The following is a 19,732-nucleotide window of genomic DNA, read 5'->3' as shown; positions in this document are numbered from 1 at the left end:
ACTCGTCAGATCTGTATCAAGAGAAATATTCTTCGGCGCAATAAATCTGATGGGGTGTTCGACGTTTATATCATTCGAATTCATTCCCTGGAAATGGACCTGTGGAGGTAAATTGCGTTAAGTAGGGCACTTTAAATTTTTAATACAACCTTATTGTAACAGTTATCAAATGATTGAAGTGCCAAGGGGTGCGGGGGGCAAAGTGCAAAGGCATGCGTCGTGAGATTGATGTTACGTGCTGCAGTGATGCCTCTGCTCGGGACTACTGACTTTGACAGCTGAATGTGCATAATAGCCACAAAGCAAATAAAGTCGTTAGCCTTTGGTATGGAGTATATGGCTCTGTGTCTAATCTTGGACCGGTGGCAATGATTTTGGTAAGCTGTTACTTCATCTGAGAGTTTAGCAGCCATCTTAGTAACGATATACTTAACTTTGGAAGCGACAAATTTAAGGCAAAAGGTCGTATTTGTGTTTGTCTTAATAAATCTTCAAGCCATATGCTTCTGCTTGCAACACAGTTTGTGTAGTGAGTAAAACTTAAGTGTATTTTTTAATTTCGTTAGATGCCAGATGCTTTCCAGATTGTCTAGCAGATTTATTGGCATATTTGCTTACCTAATCTTGAGAGACAGAGATTTGCATCAAAGTTAGGAATAAGAGAGATGCGGTGTGAATCATAGTTACCTGTGTAAATGAAAGGTGTATGTATTGGTATTGATTAGAGGTATTAAATGCTGAGCCTTGTTTATGTGACTGTGTTTTTATACCTTATAAAACAAGAGCGGTTACTCTGAGAGCCGAAGTGGAAACATGAATTTCAGTGAAAGTATCACAGAAATATCAAAGGTAGCATTAAATTGCAATTTTATGTTTATTTTAATGGGAATTTGGTTTAAAATATTGCATAAAAATTAGCACTAAACTCACCCATTATAGTGGAGCTTAATTATAACTGAAACAGTGTTTCGTAGTTTAGAGTTCATGTGGTTGTATGTATGCATCCTGTTCACTTGCATTATGAAATAGCCCTGAAAGCTATTTGAATCTGCAGTTGCAAGATCATTTGAGTAGGGTGAGAGTTGTGCTTGTGTGTAGTAAGTTCCAACCTTCAGATCTCTTGAGGAGCCAGCGTAATACATGCAGTGAAACTTTCAGCTTTGTGATGTTCCCCTATGTTTGTGTCATTTCGGAAGAGCCTTGCTCAGCTCCACCTTGTTTTCTAGCTCCTTATTGCATGATTTCTTATGGTTGAGGTGTGGAGGATGAGTTTAGGCTGCACATAGAGCTCTGTGGGGTGCTGAGGCACTGGCTTTTGAGCTATTTCGGCAGTTGGAATTACTGTGACTGAAGTTTCTTGGTGAATGCAGATCACTGTGCTTTATCTTACGGCTTTGGTACTAGACAGGTGAGTACACCCATACCTCTGTGATGTGGGTGGTCAGACACACTCAGTGATGTTTGAAAAGTCACGGCAGACAGGTAAAGTACCTGGTGACTGGGAAAAAAGGCAATATTGCATGCATTTTTAAGATAGAAAGGATGTCCCGGGGAACAGCTGCCCTGTCAGCCTCACCTCAGGGCCAGGGAAGATCACGGAGTAGGTCCTCTTGGAAGCTATGCTAAGGCACACGGAAGAGAGGGAGATGATATGGGATAACCCACATGGCTTCACCAAGGGCATGACCTGCCTGACCAAACTGGTGGCCTTCTGTGATGGCATAACTGCATTAGAGGACAAGGGAAGACCACTGAGGCCATCTACCTGGACTTCAGTAAGGCCTTTGACATGGTCCCCTACAACGTCCTTCTCTCCAAATTGGAAAGATATGGATTTGATGGGCGAACTGCTCAGTGGACGAGGAACTGGTTGTGAGATTGTGCCCAGAAAGCGTTGGTCAACGACTCCATGTCTGGATGGAGATCAGTGACAAGTGGTGTCCCCCAGAGGTCAGTGCTCTTTAGTATCTTTATCAGTGACTTTGGCAGTGGGATCGAGTGCACCCTCTGCAATTCTGTGGATGACACCAAGTTGTTGGGTGAGGTCAGCATGCCTGAGGGATGGGATGTCATCCAGAGAGACCTAGACAGGCTGAGCAGTGGGCCCAGGAGAAGCTCGTGAGGCTCAGCAAATCCAAATGAAAGGTCTTGCACCTGGGCTGTTTGCATAATTGTTACATCAAATCCCAGGTAGTTTAGGAGACCGACACTTGTTTCTGTGCTACAGCCGGTACGTGATATGTGCCAAGCTCTCCTTTCAGAAGAAAGAAGAAGAAAGTATGAAAGTTATCTAGTCCATAAATTGAAGATTTTACAATAACAGGCCCAACGGCTGTAAAAGTGGATGCTTACATTAATGCTTCCCATTGAAAAGCATTTGTGGTTAGTGCTTGCTCTTACAGCTATTACTGCTGTCCTGTTATTGTGGAATACATTTATTTTTATTGAAGACAGTTATTACAAACATGGAATACTAAACTAAAATACAGTGCTCTAAGGAGGTATGCTGCTAGGTACCTTGACTTCCCACAGCGTGCTTTTCTCAAGCAGAGTTTTTCATGTGAAACAAGTAAGCTGTCATCAGCAGGACTTGTGGGCAGAAGCAGATCATTTTTGTTCATCTGATGAAATGTGAGTTTGTTGATGCATCACTTACAGCAGTGATCTGGGCTTACGTGGCAAGGTTTTGGTAGCAGGATGAAGCCGATGAGATGAGGCTACAAATGGTTACTGGGTGGTGTGAGCTGAGCAGAGGCTTTCTGCCAAGGCATTGTGGTGTGCCATTCCGAGTGATCCATGGATGTGTGCGTGCAGGGGAGGGATTGCACTAAGATGGAGGTAATCTTTGTGTAAACTTGTTTTTTCCCAGTAGTTAGAGGGAAAAAAAAAAAAAAAACATTGGTGATTTTGTCCCTTCTGTTGTTTTTCAGCCATCCATGAGCGTTGCAGCTTCAGCTGAAAGCTGGTTTTTCTGTAAGTGGAACAAAATTTAGTGCATGTCTTTAGCGCCGTTCAGGTCTCAACTGAGTCCAGTGTTTTCTCTTACTCGGATGCAGTGAAAAATAAATAGTCTTGGATGTGATTTTATGGGAAACCAATTTTTATTTAAATTAGTGGTAATTCAGGAAGGCTGTTTTCATCTCCTTTAAAGCCGTGCTGCTCTCTTAGCAGTAATAAATGAGGAGTATCACCAAATTTCAGAGGGATTGTATGCCCTGCCATTATTTGGAGCGTTCCTCAGTGAAAAGCAGTGTAAAAGGCGCAGCGGTAACTCTATTCATCGCCTCTGGGGAAGGAGAGCAGTGATGAAGTTGTTGGTCACTCTGGACGTTTTCCAGGACCTGCCTGAAAAACAGGGGAAGCATTTCTCAGGCAAGATGAGATTTCCCTAAATGAGCCCGTTGTACAGCACGGAGCTACCTTTGGATTTCAGGTTTGGGAAGGTGGAGCCAGATGAGACAGCCTTACCTTGCATCTCGAACTTCTTGGAAGGAGCGTTTTCCCCTCAGGCCTCTGACTTTCTTGTCAGAGAACAGGCTTGAATGAAGCTGTGCTAATGAGATTTTAGAGACCCAGCTGCCTCTGCCAAAGCAGCCCGATGCTTCTGCACGAGAAGTTGACATATGAACAGCCCTTTGAACTGCTGAAAGACAACTCTGTCAGGTCAGTTACTCCGGCAACAGCGTTTCTAATGGTGATTAGCTCTGAAATTGCACACAATGAGGAGTTGGTTCATTAGGGAGGCCTTGTTCTTGGTTTCGGGGAGAGGGTTGACCTGATATCCCCACCTCGAGCGCGTTCAGACTTAGGGAAAGGCAGCCCATCTTCCTCCATACTGCTGAGAGGGGAATAGGAAAGCTTTGTTTTTCATCTGTGGAAATCGGCACAGGTTTTCGCTGCCAACAGTTAACTGAATGGGTCTGTGAAGGAACTGTGGTGGTTTGCATACAGATCTGCCAAGCCATGGGAAGCATTACAAGGGCATGCAAGCGCTGCAAGGCCACTTTCAGGCTGCTAGACCACCAAGCCTTCCCACTTTGCTTTGCTGTCCTTCCAATACAGAGGGAATCGAGTTAGGGGCAGCTGCATGCAAACAGCAGTTTGCTTAACAAAAAGTCATATTAAGATGAAAGTGGCAGGGGGTGGGAGATCGGTTTTGTTGTGGTGAGCTGGGTCAGGCGGGGAAGAAGAGACATTCAGGTGAAGAGCTTACTATCCCAACTTGCACGTTTTATTCGTCTTCCAGATGAGGAATTTCACGTGCTTCTGATTAATGAGACCTTAAAGCAAAATATATTTTCTCATCATTCTAGTTTGTGAAATTAAATTTGCATGTACAACAAAGAGGCATCAATCTTTCCCAAAGACCAAATATTTGCTAAACATAAATTTGCCTGGTTTATACCTCTAAATATTCTTGGCATATCTCCATTTATCTTCAGAAGAGTTCCTAACTTTGGAAATAAATCGTATTTGCTTTATACCTTTATGTAGATGGCTTACAGTAAAGATCTCTGTTAGTTTGAACGTGAAAGCAGAGAGAATGCAGTTGATGGTTGTTTTTTTATTTCTAGAATAGCTAAAATATTTGTCTCTTGATTATTTTTGATACTTGCAAGTTGGCGTTCATCTGTTGTAGAAGCATACCTTAGCAAATATATTTGTATTAAATTCAGAAGCACGGGGGATAATCTTCTGGATGAGATGACACCTGATATCTCCAGGACTAAAGTATTTCTGCTTTCCTTTCTTTGTTCACTTTATGGAACAGCACTTACTTTGCTTGCATGGCTTTCTCTGGACTGATGTTTGAATTTCAAACACTTAAATATTAATCTACAGCTTTTGACTCTGAGTAGTCTCAAATTGGCCAATGAAATACACTGGCTAGCTTTTACTAACAGAAATACCGAAGGATTTGCATGTATCACAGTTTACAACAGGCATACCTGAAGAGCAGTACTTACTGATGTATGTTTGTCAGCAGAGGTCCCACACAGCCGCTCAGTCATCTGAGCTGTTTTGTTGCTGCTGCTGCTGTTGGGAAGACAAAATTCATGCTGACGTAGGAAGACTTTGACAGAGATGCTCCTAACTCCAGTGTGAACCTGGATGTGCTGGTTAAAGGATTTTTCCTAATGCAGAGTGGTTAACGAGTTGTTGCTTTGAGACATAACAGAGATGTAATAACAGGAACAGGCTTGGGGGCTGAACAAGAAGCGTAGCTGGTCTCTGGTGTTCTTATAATTATGGCGTATTTTTCTTTCGCTACACAACCATTTAACTGTGTGTTTTTCCTCCCTAACTACTGCGTCTGAAGATCTCAGCAGCAGGAGTTAGCAGGTCCGTGGGGTTTTTACTGCCAGCCATTTTAAGTTTTGTGTATTTCAGGGCTTTTTTCTCTGGAATAGAAGGTGTAGAAAATGTGATTTTGCAGCAGCACTGCTGAGGAGAGATACGCTGAACCCCTTTTATTGACTTCTGATAGGCAAGATTTAGGTTTCATCTCTTCTCTCAAGGTAGCTTTAGAAAGAGCACAGTGGGTCTTTTGACAGTCCAGCGATTGCCCCGCAGATGATCAGTCACATCTTTCATATGTCGCAAACTTTGAAGGGTCACGGTACTCCTTTAGGTACTTCAGAAGCTCGAATCCCCTTAATATCCAAGGGCAAGTAGCCCCGAGCACTTGAATATTGAATGCAGTCTAATTATGGAGTGACAGCTCCATGACTGCAATGAAAGAAGCAAAAACTGCTTGGTGTCTGAAAGGAGAGCAGGTCGCCTAATGAAGGAGGGGGAGAGGCGGGAAGGATCGTGCTCTGGTGGGGCTTGTTGCCGAAACGGAGGAGGAATTGGGAAGGTTTGGCAGCTCCGATGGGGAGTTCCCTTAGGGGGCATGTCATCTTTCTGACAGAGGGAAAGGCTGTGAAATTTGAGGATAAGAATGGTCTCTTTTAAAGTTTGTAACCCAATTTTAAGGAGGTAACATTAGATCTTCCACTGAAATTTTACCACTTTGGCAGTTCACAGGATCATTGGCCCTCGGTGCTGCTCTGTTATCTTTGGAGTAGAATTTCCAGCTACCTTGTGGCTTACCCTTCACATTTCTAGCTATATACATATTTATCTGGATGACATTTTGCTTTATTACAAATCTTGGCTTGATTGTTGAGCTTCTCCTTTGCGGTTGTGTTTACAACACTTAGGGTTTGAGCACTGCAGCTGAACATCCCGTCTTCCTCCTGTATCTCACCTCCTCCAAGAAGCAGGAGCACCCCTTGGCAGTCAAAGCCTGCATTTCTGTGCAGATGGCCCTGCAATGGGCTAATGAAATCGTGTCTGCTTTTGTAGTGCTTCAGCTAGCATTCAAGTAACCCATTTCAGTAGGTAAGTTCAGACTGCCTTGGGAATGTTTTGTGGTGGATTCCTGGAGAGGTGTTTGGGCAGGACTGCGTTATGTCAGTTGATGCAATGCTGCAAACACCTATATTCAGTCTCCCAGGAAATGAATGACTGTTTTCCTTGACTGATTACCCCACCCATGGAGAACGGAAGATTTTGCTGAGAAGGTAGTGTGGTTTTAATTCAGTTTTGGTCTTAATTTAGGTCTTTACAACATGATGAAGACAAATCCGTTTGCGTATGTTGAAGTCTGACCTTAGGTTTGCTCTCTACATTCACTAATGTGGCTTAAAATATTTTAATATATGGCTTTCTAGAGTCCAGGTCGATAAACCAATGGTTCTGAAATGACAGAGTGCTACGATATTCCTCTGTAATTTAAACATGATTAGCTGATGAAGGTTATGATCAATATGGCAGGGGAAAATAAATTAATTGATATCATCCTTTCAGGATGATAAGGGGCCTATTGGAGGTGGAATGTAAGTAATGAAGCTGCTGCTTCTTACATACAAGCCATTTTTTATACAATGTATTCTCACTAAATCATGGTCATGCCATCATTCATTTACATGAAGAACATAAGCCACAGACCGGTTTGTTATTAAAATTGCATTTAAGGAGAAATTGTATGCTTACGCTGCTAAACAGTATCTGTGCCTCTTCTGCACTGTATCGAGGAATTTACATAATTATCTTTTTATGCTCTCTGAATAATACAGATTGAAGACTGTTAGTTTAATCACAGCAAGTTTCTATGTGACTTCTTAAGTAGATGCCAATAATCATTGCAGTTCTGCCTAGCTGACCTGGTTTGGCAGAGACAAAGCAAGTGACTGTGGCCTCCTTTGCAGAGGTTCAGTGCAGTTTCTTGATATTTTTTTAGAGTAAGGAATAAGTATTAATGTAATCCAGCATGAGTTTGTATGCTCAATGGAGTTTGAAAGTTGGGGTTTGCATTAATTTATGTATTTGGTTTAAAGTTAAGCTGTGCCTAGAGTTAACTGAAGTTTCAGTAGACTCCAGCATACTGAAATTCTGCAGTATCTGAAATTGTATGGCTTTTTAAAATGATAGAACTGCAGGAGATGTATGGATGTTGCTGTGTTTCAGATGGGCTCTGTTTCCTTATATATAGGTAGATACATTATATATATATATATATATATATATATATATATACACATACAAAATAATATATACATATATGTGTGTATGTGTGTGTATTTTTAACTAGTCTGCTAACCTGTAGATGGAGATATTTATGACAATAATTGCACAAACTTGAAATTACAATACAGCTTCTTTTTGTAAATGGAGAGGCTACTCTGAAAGTAGTGCCTCCTATTTTATTACCTTGGCCCATGATGTCAGAGGCTGATGTTAGTGATGCGACTGCAGAGGTTGAACTTCCCCACCAACATTTTGTTATGTTTTGTTGCTGTCCAGCTGGCTGTTTTGGGTGTATTCCTGGGAATATTTTTAGCAACTTGCACACCTGAATTTTCCCCTTCTGTTCCAGTGTTACTGGCTTAGTGGGGATCATCTGTTGGGCTGGGGCACTTTCATCCACTTGGAGAACAGATTTATTGTCTTATGTGGAGCATATGGTAGAAAGCTGGCATCTGTCATCTTCGTTGAATGTATTACACTTAGTTTTTGAAGCAGCCTTTAACAGTGGGAGAAATTATGCTGTACTCTGTTTTGTGTTTTGCATATTCTGCATATTTTTGACTTATCTTGTTTTTTAATGTGGTCTGTAGCTTATCTGCCTGTATGTTTTGTTTTTTAGTTGCTCAGAAGATCGTTGCAACAAGGAAGAAACAGCAGCTCTCAATTGGACCCTGCAAATCCCTACCGAACTCTCCAAGTCACTCATCTGTGTGTTCTGCCCAGGTTTCTGCTGTACATATCAGCCAGGTACAGCCTAAAATCAGTGCTTGCCTTAAGAATGAGCCAATAGATTGCTTTTCATCTGGTGTATGTGATGTCATTGTCTTTACTGTGTTTCGTGTAACTGTGGTGGTGACTTACTTTGGCTTTAAACCACTTTTCATAGTACTGATTATGCCCAGCAGCCTGCTGCTCTGAGCAGACCAGTTGTCACAGTAGCAGGATTTGCTGTATGGCTTCTTAAAATCACCTCACAGTGTTTTTGGTTATTGGCCTCATTCAGTTGTATGAGCAATAGTACCTGGTCTATCTCAGTGCTTGGCACTAGAATTTTACTTCCATTACCACTGTGTGCAGTTGTAATGCCCTGTCTCTGTTAATCTCAATTGAAATGATTCCACATAATGGCCTAGTGGTATATGTCACTAATGACTTGTAGATAGAGGAAAATGAACCAAAAGCTGCCTTTACTTATGGCAGGAAAATATGCTGGCCTTGATGCCAGAGGTGCAGTATTTTTGGAAACATTTGGCTAATACTAAAATTTTTTTAATGTGCACAATTTTTACCCACATACGTTAATACTGACTTCTGTATTTCTGCTGTGATATCCTCCCTCAGTGACTTTTTCTACTGGCAACTGATAATCTGTGTATATTCACAGAGTGATTAAAAACAAGTTCCACTGATCATATACAAGACTTCTGCATTCTCATTGTGCTCTTTCACTCTTGATTGTTGGACTTACAGACCCGGTGTATGACCAGAACTAAGGCCTCGTGTCCTGATTTTCACTGGGGCACTTGGAAATCCCTGACACCCACCATCATTCCTGGCAGATTTTTAAGTCTTAAATGCCAGTAATGTTTCTGAGGTTACATAGCAGTCTTGAGCAACCCATTTCACATTTCATTCTAATAACCCTTCTGCTTTTTAGCAAAACCAGTATAGTGTGAGAGAGAATTTTTCTTCCTCATTTGCCATGTCAGTGTCTTTTAGAAGCGCTCTTTTTATATTTATACCACTGGATGAAGGTTCTGGTTTTCCTGGTCTCCTTTTGTACCCTAATGGAAGCCTCCACCATCAAGTTAACTCTGCAGATGTGGATGCCAGTTTAGCTGTAGAGTTCTTCGCAGTGCCATGTTCAACCCAAGTACCAGCCTCAGATTGTAACTCTTCTGAAGAACTCTAGCACTTCATGGTGAAATAATATATTCCTCATATGGAAGAATTTCTTCTGTTTCTTGCTGTATGTGACATTCAGCCGCTTTCTGACCAGGTCATTTCCCTTAGCACTTGGAATTAGCCCACTGCGTAAAATGCTTTTCTCCTGATCCAATTCCTCCGGACAATTCTGTAAGCTCATACTTTTAGACCAAGATGAATTATGCTGTATAGATTATCTTTGGTACTGACACTCATCCTGTTCAGTGGTCGAAGAGGAAAGTTGCTGTAATGGAAATGTGATACAGCGTGTTTGAATGGCACAGTTTCCAGTTGTGATCTTATTCTTGGATCTGATCAGGGCCTCTTTTTCTGCTGATTGTCTTATAGTTCTCCAAGACATCCTACGGAGGATAGGAGATGCTTTTTACAACCCAGTTTTAGCAAAACACATTTCTGTTCTACATATTCTTAAAACAGTTGTGATTGACCTTCTTGTTTATAAAGCTTGTTTTGTTAAGAACATCACATATCTCTGTTCTTAGCAGTTTCCTACTCAAGGACAGTTTGAACAATAGCAGCAAATACCAAATTCTAGACAAGTATTTCACTTACAGAACAAACTTCTTGCTAGGAATAGGAACTGTTTGGGACAATCAAGGTAACTTATGTGATGAGGATCCCTAAAATCTATTCCTATAATCTTGAAATAATGTTCTTTACCACATTTGTTGGTTGACATAATTAACAGAAGTAATTGCAGCTGTGCCCAGAGATGCCTGTCTTCTGAGACTGTGTCATGCCTTGGACCATAAACCTGCTTCGCATCCTATTGTCTTGATGCAGCACTTACTGGCAGTAGGACCTTGTTTAGGGTGAGTACTAACGTGGTCTTAAAAGAATATTACAAATGCAGTTCCAAGTTCTAGGTGATTTGGGGGAGAATTCTGATTCTCTGATCCTGATCCTCAGAAATCTCTGATCCTGACAAGAGGATTGGCTTGTGTTCTTTAGAACGTCTCTTTGAACATAATGATGTTTCAGTGAGGGTTGCCACCATCAGTCAGAAATGCTGTCTTTAGAAGTCACCGTCATTGCATTCTCCACAGGAGTTAAGATCTCCACAAGTAGTGGTTACACAGATCACTGCAGATAAGATGTTTTTCCTTCTCTGGTTGGACTACTTTAGCAATCTAACTTCTTCAAACTCCACAGATGATTCTGCGTTCAAGAGCTTAAGCTTCAGAGGAGAAAAAATACAGTGTCACTATACCCAGGCTAGCCCTTAGCAGATCTTGGGGTAAATGCTAAAGCTTAATCCATGCAAGGACTTCTACACACAGTAGTTTTTGTTTTCAAACTGTGAAAAGCTTGTATGTTTGGATGTGTATCTACACTTACGTTAGTAGTCCTAGTTGGTGAGCATCTAGGTCAGATTTCTGGCCAGAAAATACTCTTAGGTATGCCTATGCTTGGGTACATACGTATTTCCAGACTGCTGTCTCAGAGAATGTGAGATGCTTCCTATCCCAATGACAAAACTCAGCTTGTATTTGCAATAGGTACTGCTTTTCCTTTCCTTCTCTAGCTTTTTTTATACTGCCAAGGTGAGGGTTTTACCTGGAAGCTTTTGATAGCCAGGGTCAATAACCCTTGGTGTAAGCAATTCACATCCATACATGGGCTTTCAGGGCAGTATTGAATTTATGCAAAATATTTTTTTTCTCAAATACAAGGCTATCATTCATGATTTTTCATATTCTGGCCTTTCTGAATGCTTCAAGAACTAGACTGAGTTGTTAGGCAAGGAAGATCTGCTGTTTATTGAAGACATTTAGTCTTCAGTGTATTCTACCAAGGATCAAGGTATATCAGAAACTGTCATGTGAAGTGACCTGATAACCCATTGAGTGGTTACCCAAAGATGTGCGTGTACCCTTTGCATAGTTTACTTTGTTGAAAAACCATCTGAAAATCACATGACATTTGATACGTTTCTGTATTTCAAGGACTTTGCCTGTTTAAGTTCTCTGGGAGAGAACTGAAATGGCAACATGTCCTTGCCATGTGTACCAGCACTTTTCCACACATGCCTGTAGTACATGACAGAGAGGGGCCTAAAATGCCACACTCTCCGTGCTCTGAATTTTAAAATATTGGCTGAGAATTGAGTGCGGTCATGTAGTCCCCCCCAGCATCCTTAGTCATGCAGACTGCTGTGCAGAGAAGCAGTGTGGCTTTCCCAGGAGATCAGCATTGCATCTCTGAAAGGTATGGGATATTACATACGTTCTGCTGAACTGCAGCTCAGGTATGGCTAGTACATGAGCTTGCTACCAGCCACAAATTCGGAAAGATGCATTACTTATGTGTGCTTCCAAAAAGGTTTTCTACAGCAACAGTCTAAACACATAAAATAGACTATTACAAGAAAAGTGCAGCCTACTTAATCGTCCATTATTTTACTGTATATGAGACCTGATTGTGGTAAGTAGTAAATAACAAGGCACCATTATCTTAATTACAGTGGGGATCGTTTGGGATGAAATGTTTTGTTATAGTTTGCACAATCAAATTGAGAAGTGCAAATTGCATTTAGTGCCATTGCAGCATACATTATAATGTTTTGTATGTGCAAGATTAGTTTTAAGTAATCTCTAATGTACATTTAAAATAAGCATTTTATATATATATGTTGATAAGTATATATATTGCCCTTCATTCACGTGCACAGTGCACATGTACAAGGAAGTGTGCTCTGCAGGACTTGGATGTTACATTTCAGTTCATCCGGTGGTGCACTTTTTCTTCCTTTCTTAGTCCTCACAAGACCGTATTCATATTCCTATTAGTTTTTGTAAAGTCTGCTTTGATCTCTTCCTTTCTGAGGTCACTTTAAATTTCAGGCTCAGACTTGATCTTCCTTTAGTTCATAAAACAGTGGCTGCAACTGCAGTGTTGAAGCCTGTTGTCACATTTTGTTAATTAAAAGTCATTAGTAGCTTCACTGATGACTTTTTTTTTGGATATGCCAGCTTACTTTAGCCAAGTTGTCTTAAGATTCTCGTGGTACCCAGTCTTGAGCTCTATCTGATAGATCTGACAGGAGAAATCTAATCTTTCCTCTGCCTTTTCATTACAAGAAAAGGCAAAAGCTCCTTAGATTAACAAGTCCTAATACATCCCAAAGGATGTGGTTAAACTGTATTGTTTTCCCATATTTGGTCTTAGTGTGGAGGTTAGAGGTACTGAAATCTCAGCACTCGTTTATCTGGGTGTAGGTTTGAAATCCAGTGTGAAATTTGTATTCCATGGCAACACAATCAAAGCTTTCTGGCTTTTGCTGAGGCAAGGACTAAACAGTTTCATCTTCAATCCATCTTTGGATGTGTGCCTGTGTATGACCAGAATCCCTTGAACAAATCGGACTCCTACCTATAGTGTTGTCAGATATAAGACAGAGATAATGGGACTTTCAAGAACAACACTGTACACAAGTGTGCGGAGAAAAAAATGTCCTGACTAGGGAATTTTCCATGATGCTTCTGCATTTCTGCAGAAATGCACTTTTCCTTCCTTTCCCCAAGAACAGAACTGAAAGTGTTCTGTCACAGAGTATGGAATCTCTGCTTTTGATCAAGGTTTGCTTTATTCCAGCTGCTTCTAGGCTCCCTGAAGCTCTGGCAATCTCATCTGTTTTAGACGTAGTACCTGCTGCCTTCGTGTTCTCCTCAAGCAGTAGTTGGGGTGTTTTTTCTTGGTGGGTGTTCTGTTATATCTGGAGAGCAGAAAAACACTGATTCCATTCCTTTTGGGTAATTTAATAACAAGAAAAAGTTCAGCTTTATTCTTCCTTTGCTGTCATGCATTGGTTTTGCCTGATGTTTTTACTGTATGCTTTATGAATTACTTGGCACTGCCAGATTTATGCAAGTTATAAGGTGAATATTTTGCAGCCTTTGTGTAATTGGCTGGTTAGGAACATGCCCCTAGCAAATGCAAAGATAAGTCCAGCCTTCTGCTAGTGGAAGTCACAGATTAGCTCCTGGCATGCATGGTAAATACACTGGTTTGTTTACTGGTGGTGCTGAAATAAATAAAAGCTAACATACATTCATGAAAGTGTGCCTTTTGGGTTGGTTTAATCCTTTCTCAGCACAGAACTGTGGACAGCGTTCTATTTTTTTCTAATAAGGTATCAACAGGAATCTCATTACAGGTTTTTAAAGTCTTGTGGTCCCTATTGGCAGCATTTACCTTTGAGGTAACTGCATTGAATTGATGGAATTGGACACATTGATACCAGAGTGAGATTCATCTGAGTTGCTTTTGTCTTGTAATGGTGTAGTGACAAATATCTCCTAAGTTTGTGCTTGTTGCCTTGACCTTGAGGTTCTTACAGCATTGGTTCACGTGGTAATAAAGAATTATATGTGTATACGTGCTGGCGGTATTCTGTAAATGGAGTATTGGCCATTCAGGCAAGATGCATCCTAGAGATTTCATATCCATGAAATGAAAGACTCCCAGGCTTTTCTGCAACAACATGTACAAGTTCAGTGGCCACCTTCAAGCTGGGTGAAGAAAAAAGATCATGTTGCATTGCGTACATCTGAAAGCCTGGCACATTTGTGGGTGGGTGTGCTTCCTTGCTACAGGCAGAAAAGTAAAGCCATCAGCCAAGATAGCTGAATGGGGAAGACAAACATTTCTGCTGAGGCTAATAGTTTCCCTACCTAGGTCCATCTGGTTGTCTAAGTCTGTGATTAAAGCTGCAATGCAGAGCAGTGGCATTGTACTGATTTCTCGAGTATCTTCATGTCGTGAGAGCAGCTTAGTGGAAAGACTTCATTGAAAAGGTAATGCTAAGGTGTGTAACATCCTATGGGCTTTCGAGTACTTACTTGATTGGTTTCGACTGCCACAAATTTGGCCAGTTTGCCTGCAGTTAGCAGATGGGTTTATGTTTGATACTTATGACACACGTAACCCAACGTGTAAGACTGTTCTTCTGATTCACTAACTTGATTTTTATGGCTTTGGATGCTAAATTCTGCGGATTATACTTTTTTGCTATGTGTCCTAAATTCAGTGCTCAACTCCAGTGAAAACATGGTTTCTTTTGAAACAGCATCAGAGTTTTATTCAGACTGTTGGAAGCCAAGTGGAGGTAGGTGTGTGTGTGTGTGAAGGGAAACACTGCCAGCAGGACTTGGTGGAAGAAGCCTGTATAGGATCGTTGTGTCTGGGTGGACTGGAATGCCCAAAATGTATTATCATTGAGGATTTACTCCTGGAAAGCAAATCACTTCAAAATCTGTGAGACTGTACATCAATGCAATAAGTATAAAATGATCCTGTAGGATGAGAAAATTCTAAAAAGGTAACATTCTCCAGAATTCTTACTGTGCTTAGAATAGAAATCTTTGCAGTGGCATTTGATTTCTGTGACAAAGTCCTGCTGAGGAGGAGGAGTGGGAGAGCTGAGCTGCCCATGGGTGTGAAGCTGCCGTGCCCAGCTGGGGCACTTGGGGGATTGGAGACAAGGATGTGACTGGGAGAGGTCATGGGCAAAACCTGGACTGGATGTTGCCAGATGTTGTAGCAGTTATGGAGAATTTATGGTGCAGTGAAGGGACAAGTGGTGGAGCGTAAGTTATTCTTTGTTGGCATTGAGGTGATGTTATATGGATCTTTGGTGTGGAAAATTATCTTTGTTGATGGAAGTGAAGTTTGTGAAGGCTGTATTGTTAATGTGATGAGTATGTATTTTAATCACGGTTATTAAAATGTGTTTCTCACAGAAGCAAGTGGTGTAAGGTACTGGGTTCAGATGCTGAGGGTTTGGTGGCTGGGATGGCAGAGCCTAGCGCTGCTCCGGGTCGGATCAGAGCCAGCTCCAACTGCTCTGGAAGGGACCCGCTGCTGGCCGGAGTTGGTTTATGAGTTATGCTGGGGTGGGTCTCTGAGAGAGCGGATTTAAGGAAGGGAAAAGTGCTTTGTAACAGCAGCTGGAAGAAAAGAGTGAGAAATGTGAGAGAAGCAGCCCTGCAGACACCGAGGTGAGTGCAGGAGGTGCTCCAAGCATGCAGCAGCAGTTCCTTGCAGCCCAGGAGAGGACCATGGTGGAGCAGGCTGTCCCCTGCAGCCCATGGGCACCACCTGGAAGACATCTCCACATGCAGCTGTGAGGCAGCCCGCAGTGCAGGAGGAGGCCTGTGGGAGCTGCTGCCCATGGAGCTGTGCTGGAAGAGTGCCTGAGGGATGGCCCTGTGGTATGGAGCAATGCTGGGATCGTGCTTGGAGAGCTGCAGCCTGTGGGAAGCCCATGCAGGATCAATTGGGGAAGGATGGCATCCATGGGAGGGACCCACATGGAGCAGGGGAAGGGAGTGACCATGGAGGAACAGCTGAGATGAAGCATTATGGGCTGCCCACAGCCCCATTCTCCCTTGCCACTTGGTGGGGAAGGTAGGACAGAGTGGGTGGAGGAAGGTGTTCTTGTCTGCCTTGGTCTGTTAGCAGTAGGCAATACATTATGCTAATCTCCCTGAACTGAGTCTGTTTTGCCCATGACAGCAATTGGTGAGGCATCTCCCTGTCCTTAGCTCAACCTGTGTGCCTTTTTCATTGTATTTTCTTCCCCTGTTCTTTTGAAGACAAGGAGAAAGAGCACAGTGTAGTGTTGATGAGCTCCTTTGATAAACTACCACATTTTCCTTGTTTTAGTTAACAAAAAGATGAAGATGCATAATTGTCAGGTTTGTCAGTATCACGAAGCAGATCATAGCTACATCCCTTTGTTTTCAAGAACTTGTGGTTCACATCCTGTCATCAGTGTAGAATATTTCAGTCCTTCCTTTGTGCTGTAGAATGTCCTTTCTGTTCTTATACAGAAAGAACAGGCTTCTAAATTCTTCAGGCATGATTGTTCTTCTTTTCTTCCACCATCTTCATCATTTGTTGTCATCTTTTTTTCCCTCCTGTGCCGAGCCTTTCAGCTGTATATGGTTCTAATCTTAGATGTGTTCAGCACCTTCAGTTCCTGCTATTCATTACTTACTTAGATTTCCTTCTTTTCCCTCCTCAGTTTGGCAAAGAGAGCAGTAGGTCATTACCACTATGGTCCAAAAGCCATCCTTTTTGACCAGTTACTTGTTTCAGCATCTTTGGTCTCCTTTTCTAATGCCATTTCATAGTTGCTGAGTTTTCAGATGTTCTCCTCATAAACCTTCCTTTGTCTGCCACAGCCCTTCCTGCGATTCTTTGGAGGAGTAATCCCTGCTTTTCACAGATTTGTTGTGTGTTTTCCTGCAGGTTATTTACTGTCCTGTCCATTTAATCTTTTCCTTGCTATCTCAGCAAGATGCCATAGAGAAAGGAGAAAAAGGAAAGTGAATGTGGGGTAAATTGAAGCCAGTTCCTCACAGGTAGTTCTTCTCATTGTTCATTACTGCTTGCTGTTAGGACACTAAAAATGATAATTCCAGCTCTTACTCTTGTATCACCTTTGTTTTATTCACTTGGGCCACTTCCAAATTCTGCTTGCTACTTTCTCTCTGTACCTGAGAACACTGTAGGACAACCTCAGTCAGATCCTCTGTTAGTTCCTGTACCCCTACCTCTGGCTTCCTGGCATCAGCCCTTCTCTAACTCAGAAGGAAGGGCAGATGATGTTTCATATCCTTTTCTTACAGGGAAAATGGGACAATTTTCTCCATCAGAAAGTTTGTTTCATGAACTGTAAATCCTAAGCTGTAACACAGATTATGAGGAATGTTTGCATGTATTGACTTCTGGAAGTGATACTTCTGGATTTGTGGCTGCGTTGATTGACCCTTTAGTGCAAGCATCAGCTTTTGGGCTCATGCCTCTGTTTTTACCTTTCTCTTCTTGAATTTTAAAAGAAAAGAAAGGAATTAAACACCAAAGAAAACCTTGAAATTGCTAAAAGAAAAGTTAAGTGAATGATGCAAAGAAGAATTGTCTCCTGCTCGGTTCTCCTTCAGGGCTTTTCCCTTCTGCTCGAGGTCCTGATCCTTGCACTGACCTCTGAGGGTTGTGTTATGGAAGTGCTGTCGTGTTGCTGTGCCTCCCAAGCAGGGTATGGCAGCTCCGTGTGTCACTAGCGAAGGGCAGTGCTGAAGAGGAAAAACTGGACTGCCTTCTCTTCCTGTGAAGCAACTTCACCTGGTGAATTCCTAGCTGCAGAAATTAAAATGAGTTGCCTCGTGTTAAGTGCCATGGGAAAATCCTTCTGCTTAGGCATCCCATGGGTACTGTCTTACCTTCTCTCCTTGCTTTCTATAGGAAACTCAATTGCTTCAAAGATATCTTTTCACCTTCTCATGAGCATCGCAGATCATTTCCTCTCCCATAAGCTACCTTGGAGTTGTTGTCCAGTACTTCTGCTTCTCTTCCATTGAGCTTTTCTGCCTTGCCTGAGTCCCCACTCACCATACATAGTCTGCATGTCCCCAGAGGATGCACATGTACCTGATAGAAAAAAAACCTGTAAATTATCTCCGCATCCTTCTTAATGATGCTTTTAATACTCATTTGTTATGTCTAATAAAAAAATCAAAACATTAATCACATTTTGGTACTTTTCCAGTCTGTTTTCCTTGCCTTTCCGCTATTAGTCACTTGTGGCATCAGTTCATTAATTGTTTTGTAGACTTACTGTGTGACTACTTAATTTCTTAGGAGACTGTGATGTAGCTTTACGTTTGGGCTGCTTTGATTAAATTGGAACGTCTTTTAAGCTCTGTATCCCTGTGCCAATGGTTTTCATGGCTTCAGCAAATGTCTTAAGAGCTGCCTATTACTACAGGAACCATTTTACAGCATTGGTGGGTTGTTTTTTCATTTCCTTGATTAGCTCTCAGTGGACTGATGATTCCAGACTAGGATTAAGTCCAGCTATGCAGTTCTGTTGCACTAGGTATTTTTTTCTAGGTTTCAGGCAGAATTTGGCTTACCATTTTTGAAGCAGAAAAGTAAAATGTGCAGCCTTTCCCCAGTGTTTTGCTTACTCTTACACTGATACAACAAATGAAATTGTTTATATCCATCTAGGGGTATGTTGTGTAGAATGACAGTGTGCCTGCCACATCAACAGAAATAGGTAGGTTTTTAAAAAAAAAATGAAGGCATGGAAAAAATATTTAAAGCCTTGCCATGGAAATGCATGGAGGAGTGGCAGTAGGGCAGGCCTGCTGTGTTTCTGAGCTTAGGCTGCTATTCTCAGGTACCAGCACTAAATAAGATGCAGCTGTGGATTGCAATTTCTTGAAAGCAGTGTACCGCTGTTTAAAACTGACTTTAATCCTTGCAGACCAGTAATGGAGGAGGGAGTTTAAGTGATTATTCCTCCTCTGTCCCATCAACTCCAAGCACCAGCCAGAAGGAGCTACGGATTGATGTTCCTCCCACTGCCAACACACCAACTCCTGTCCGTAAACAGTCCAAGCGCCGATCCAACCTCTTCACGGTGAGTGAGCCAAGGAGGAGACTGTTGCTGTGTTTCTAGTCGTGCTCTGTGACCATGGCCTGAACTTCAACCCGGTTGAGTTGAGCTGGTCTAATCCAGGCAGGAGTGGTGAGATGGATATGTAGGGCTTGAAAACAACAGCGCTTTAGAATGACAATGGGGCTGTTCTCTTTGAGGATGTAAAACAATGAAGTCACCATGCTGGGAATTCCAGCGGATGAATCCTGGAGCCTTTGTGTGACTTTGATTCTAAGATCTGCCCAGGTTCCCTGGGTTCCCACCTTCAGTGACCAAAGACAAAGCTGGGCCTCTGCTACTAAACCCTGTCCTTGTTCTGAATAATTCTGCTGACTTGGGGCTTCCTTGTTGAGGTATCCAGTGTTTGTAGAGAGCTGTCAGTGCTTGCCAAGGGAATTCTGTGGGGTACTGGAAAGCAGCTGCCCAGTGATCCTTTTGTTATTTCTGTCTCAATTTGCTTTCCCAGAGTTAAAAGGTATGATGGAGATGAAAATGACATTTTATTTTCTTCCTTCCTAGAATATCTGCGTTTTGCTTCATTGAGATGCAAAAAAAAAAAAAAAAACCAACCAAACAAAAAAACCCCAAAACACTTCAACTGGTCCATTGTGATTGATCCTTGCTATGCACAGGTGCTTTGGGAAACAAGAATGAAGCTTTGAGTGATGGTTTCCTTATTCTAGCAGTCCTGCTGTAAGCTTTGGGATTGTGCTGTGTGTGTAATTGTGGTTTTATAATCAGTTTCTTGACACTTGTAACTGT

The 19,732-nt window shown here is 41.9% G+C and overlaps 1 protein-coding gene across 17 annotated transcripts in view; it reads left to right on the top strand.

The window, feature by feature from the left end:
• Positions 1–19,732, top strand: part of AGAP1 (ArfGAP with GTPase domain, ankyrin repeat and PH domain 1) — a 295,523-nt gene that overhangs the window by 115,505 nt on the left and 160,286 nt on the right. For 14 of the 17 annotated variants that reach the window (XM_004942493.5, XM_421880.8, XM_015289268.4 and 11 more), the window contains 2 exons: positions 8,195–8,322; positions 18,797–18,952. In XM_004942493.5, coding sequence (XP_004942550.1) covers positions 8,195–8,322; positions 18,797–18,952 — 284 coding nt within the window. The remainder of the gene's footprint in view (positions 1–8,194; positions 8,323–18,796; positions 18,953–19,732) is intronic. The other 3 variants (XM_040703942.2, XM_040703940.2, XM_015289264.4) reach the window with 1 other exon arrangement.

The sequence above is a fragment of the Gallus gallus genome, chromosome 7, assembly GCF_016699485.2.
Source record: "Gallus gallus isolate bGalGal1 chromosome 7, bGalGal1.mat.broiler.GRCg7b, whole genome shotgun sequence".
NCBI classification, from domain to species: domain Eukaryota; kingdom Metazoa; phylum Chordata; class Aves; order Galliformes; family Phasianidae; genus Gallus; species Gallus gallus.
This window is presented reverse-complemented; position numbering and strand designations above follow the sequence as displayed.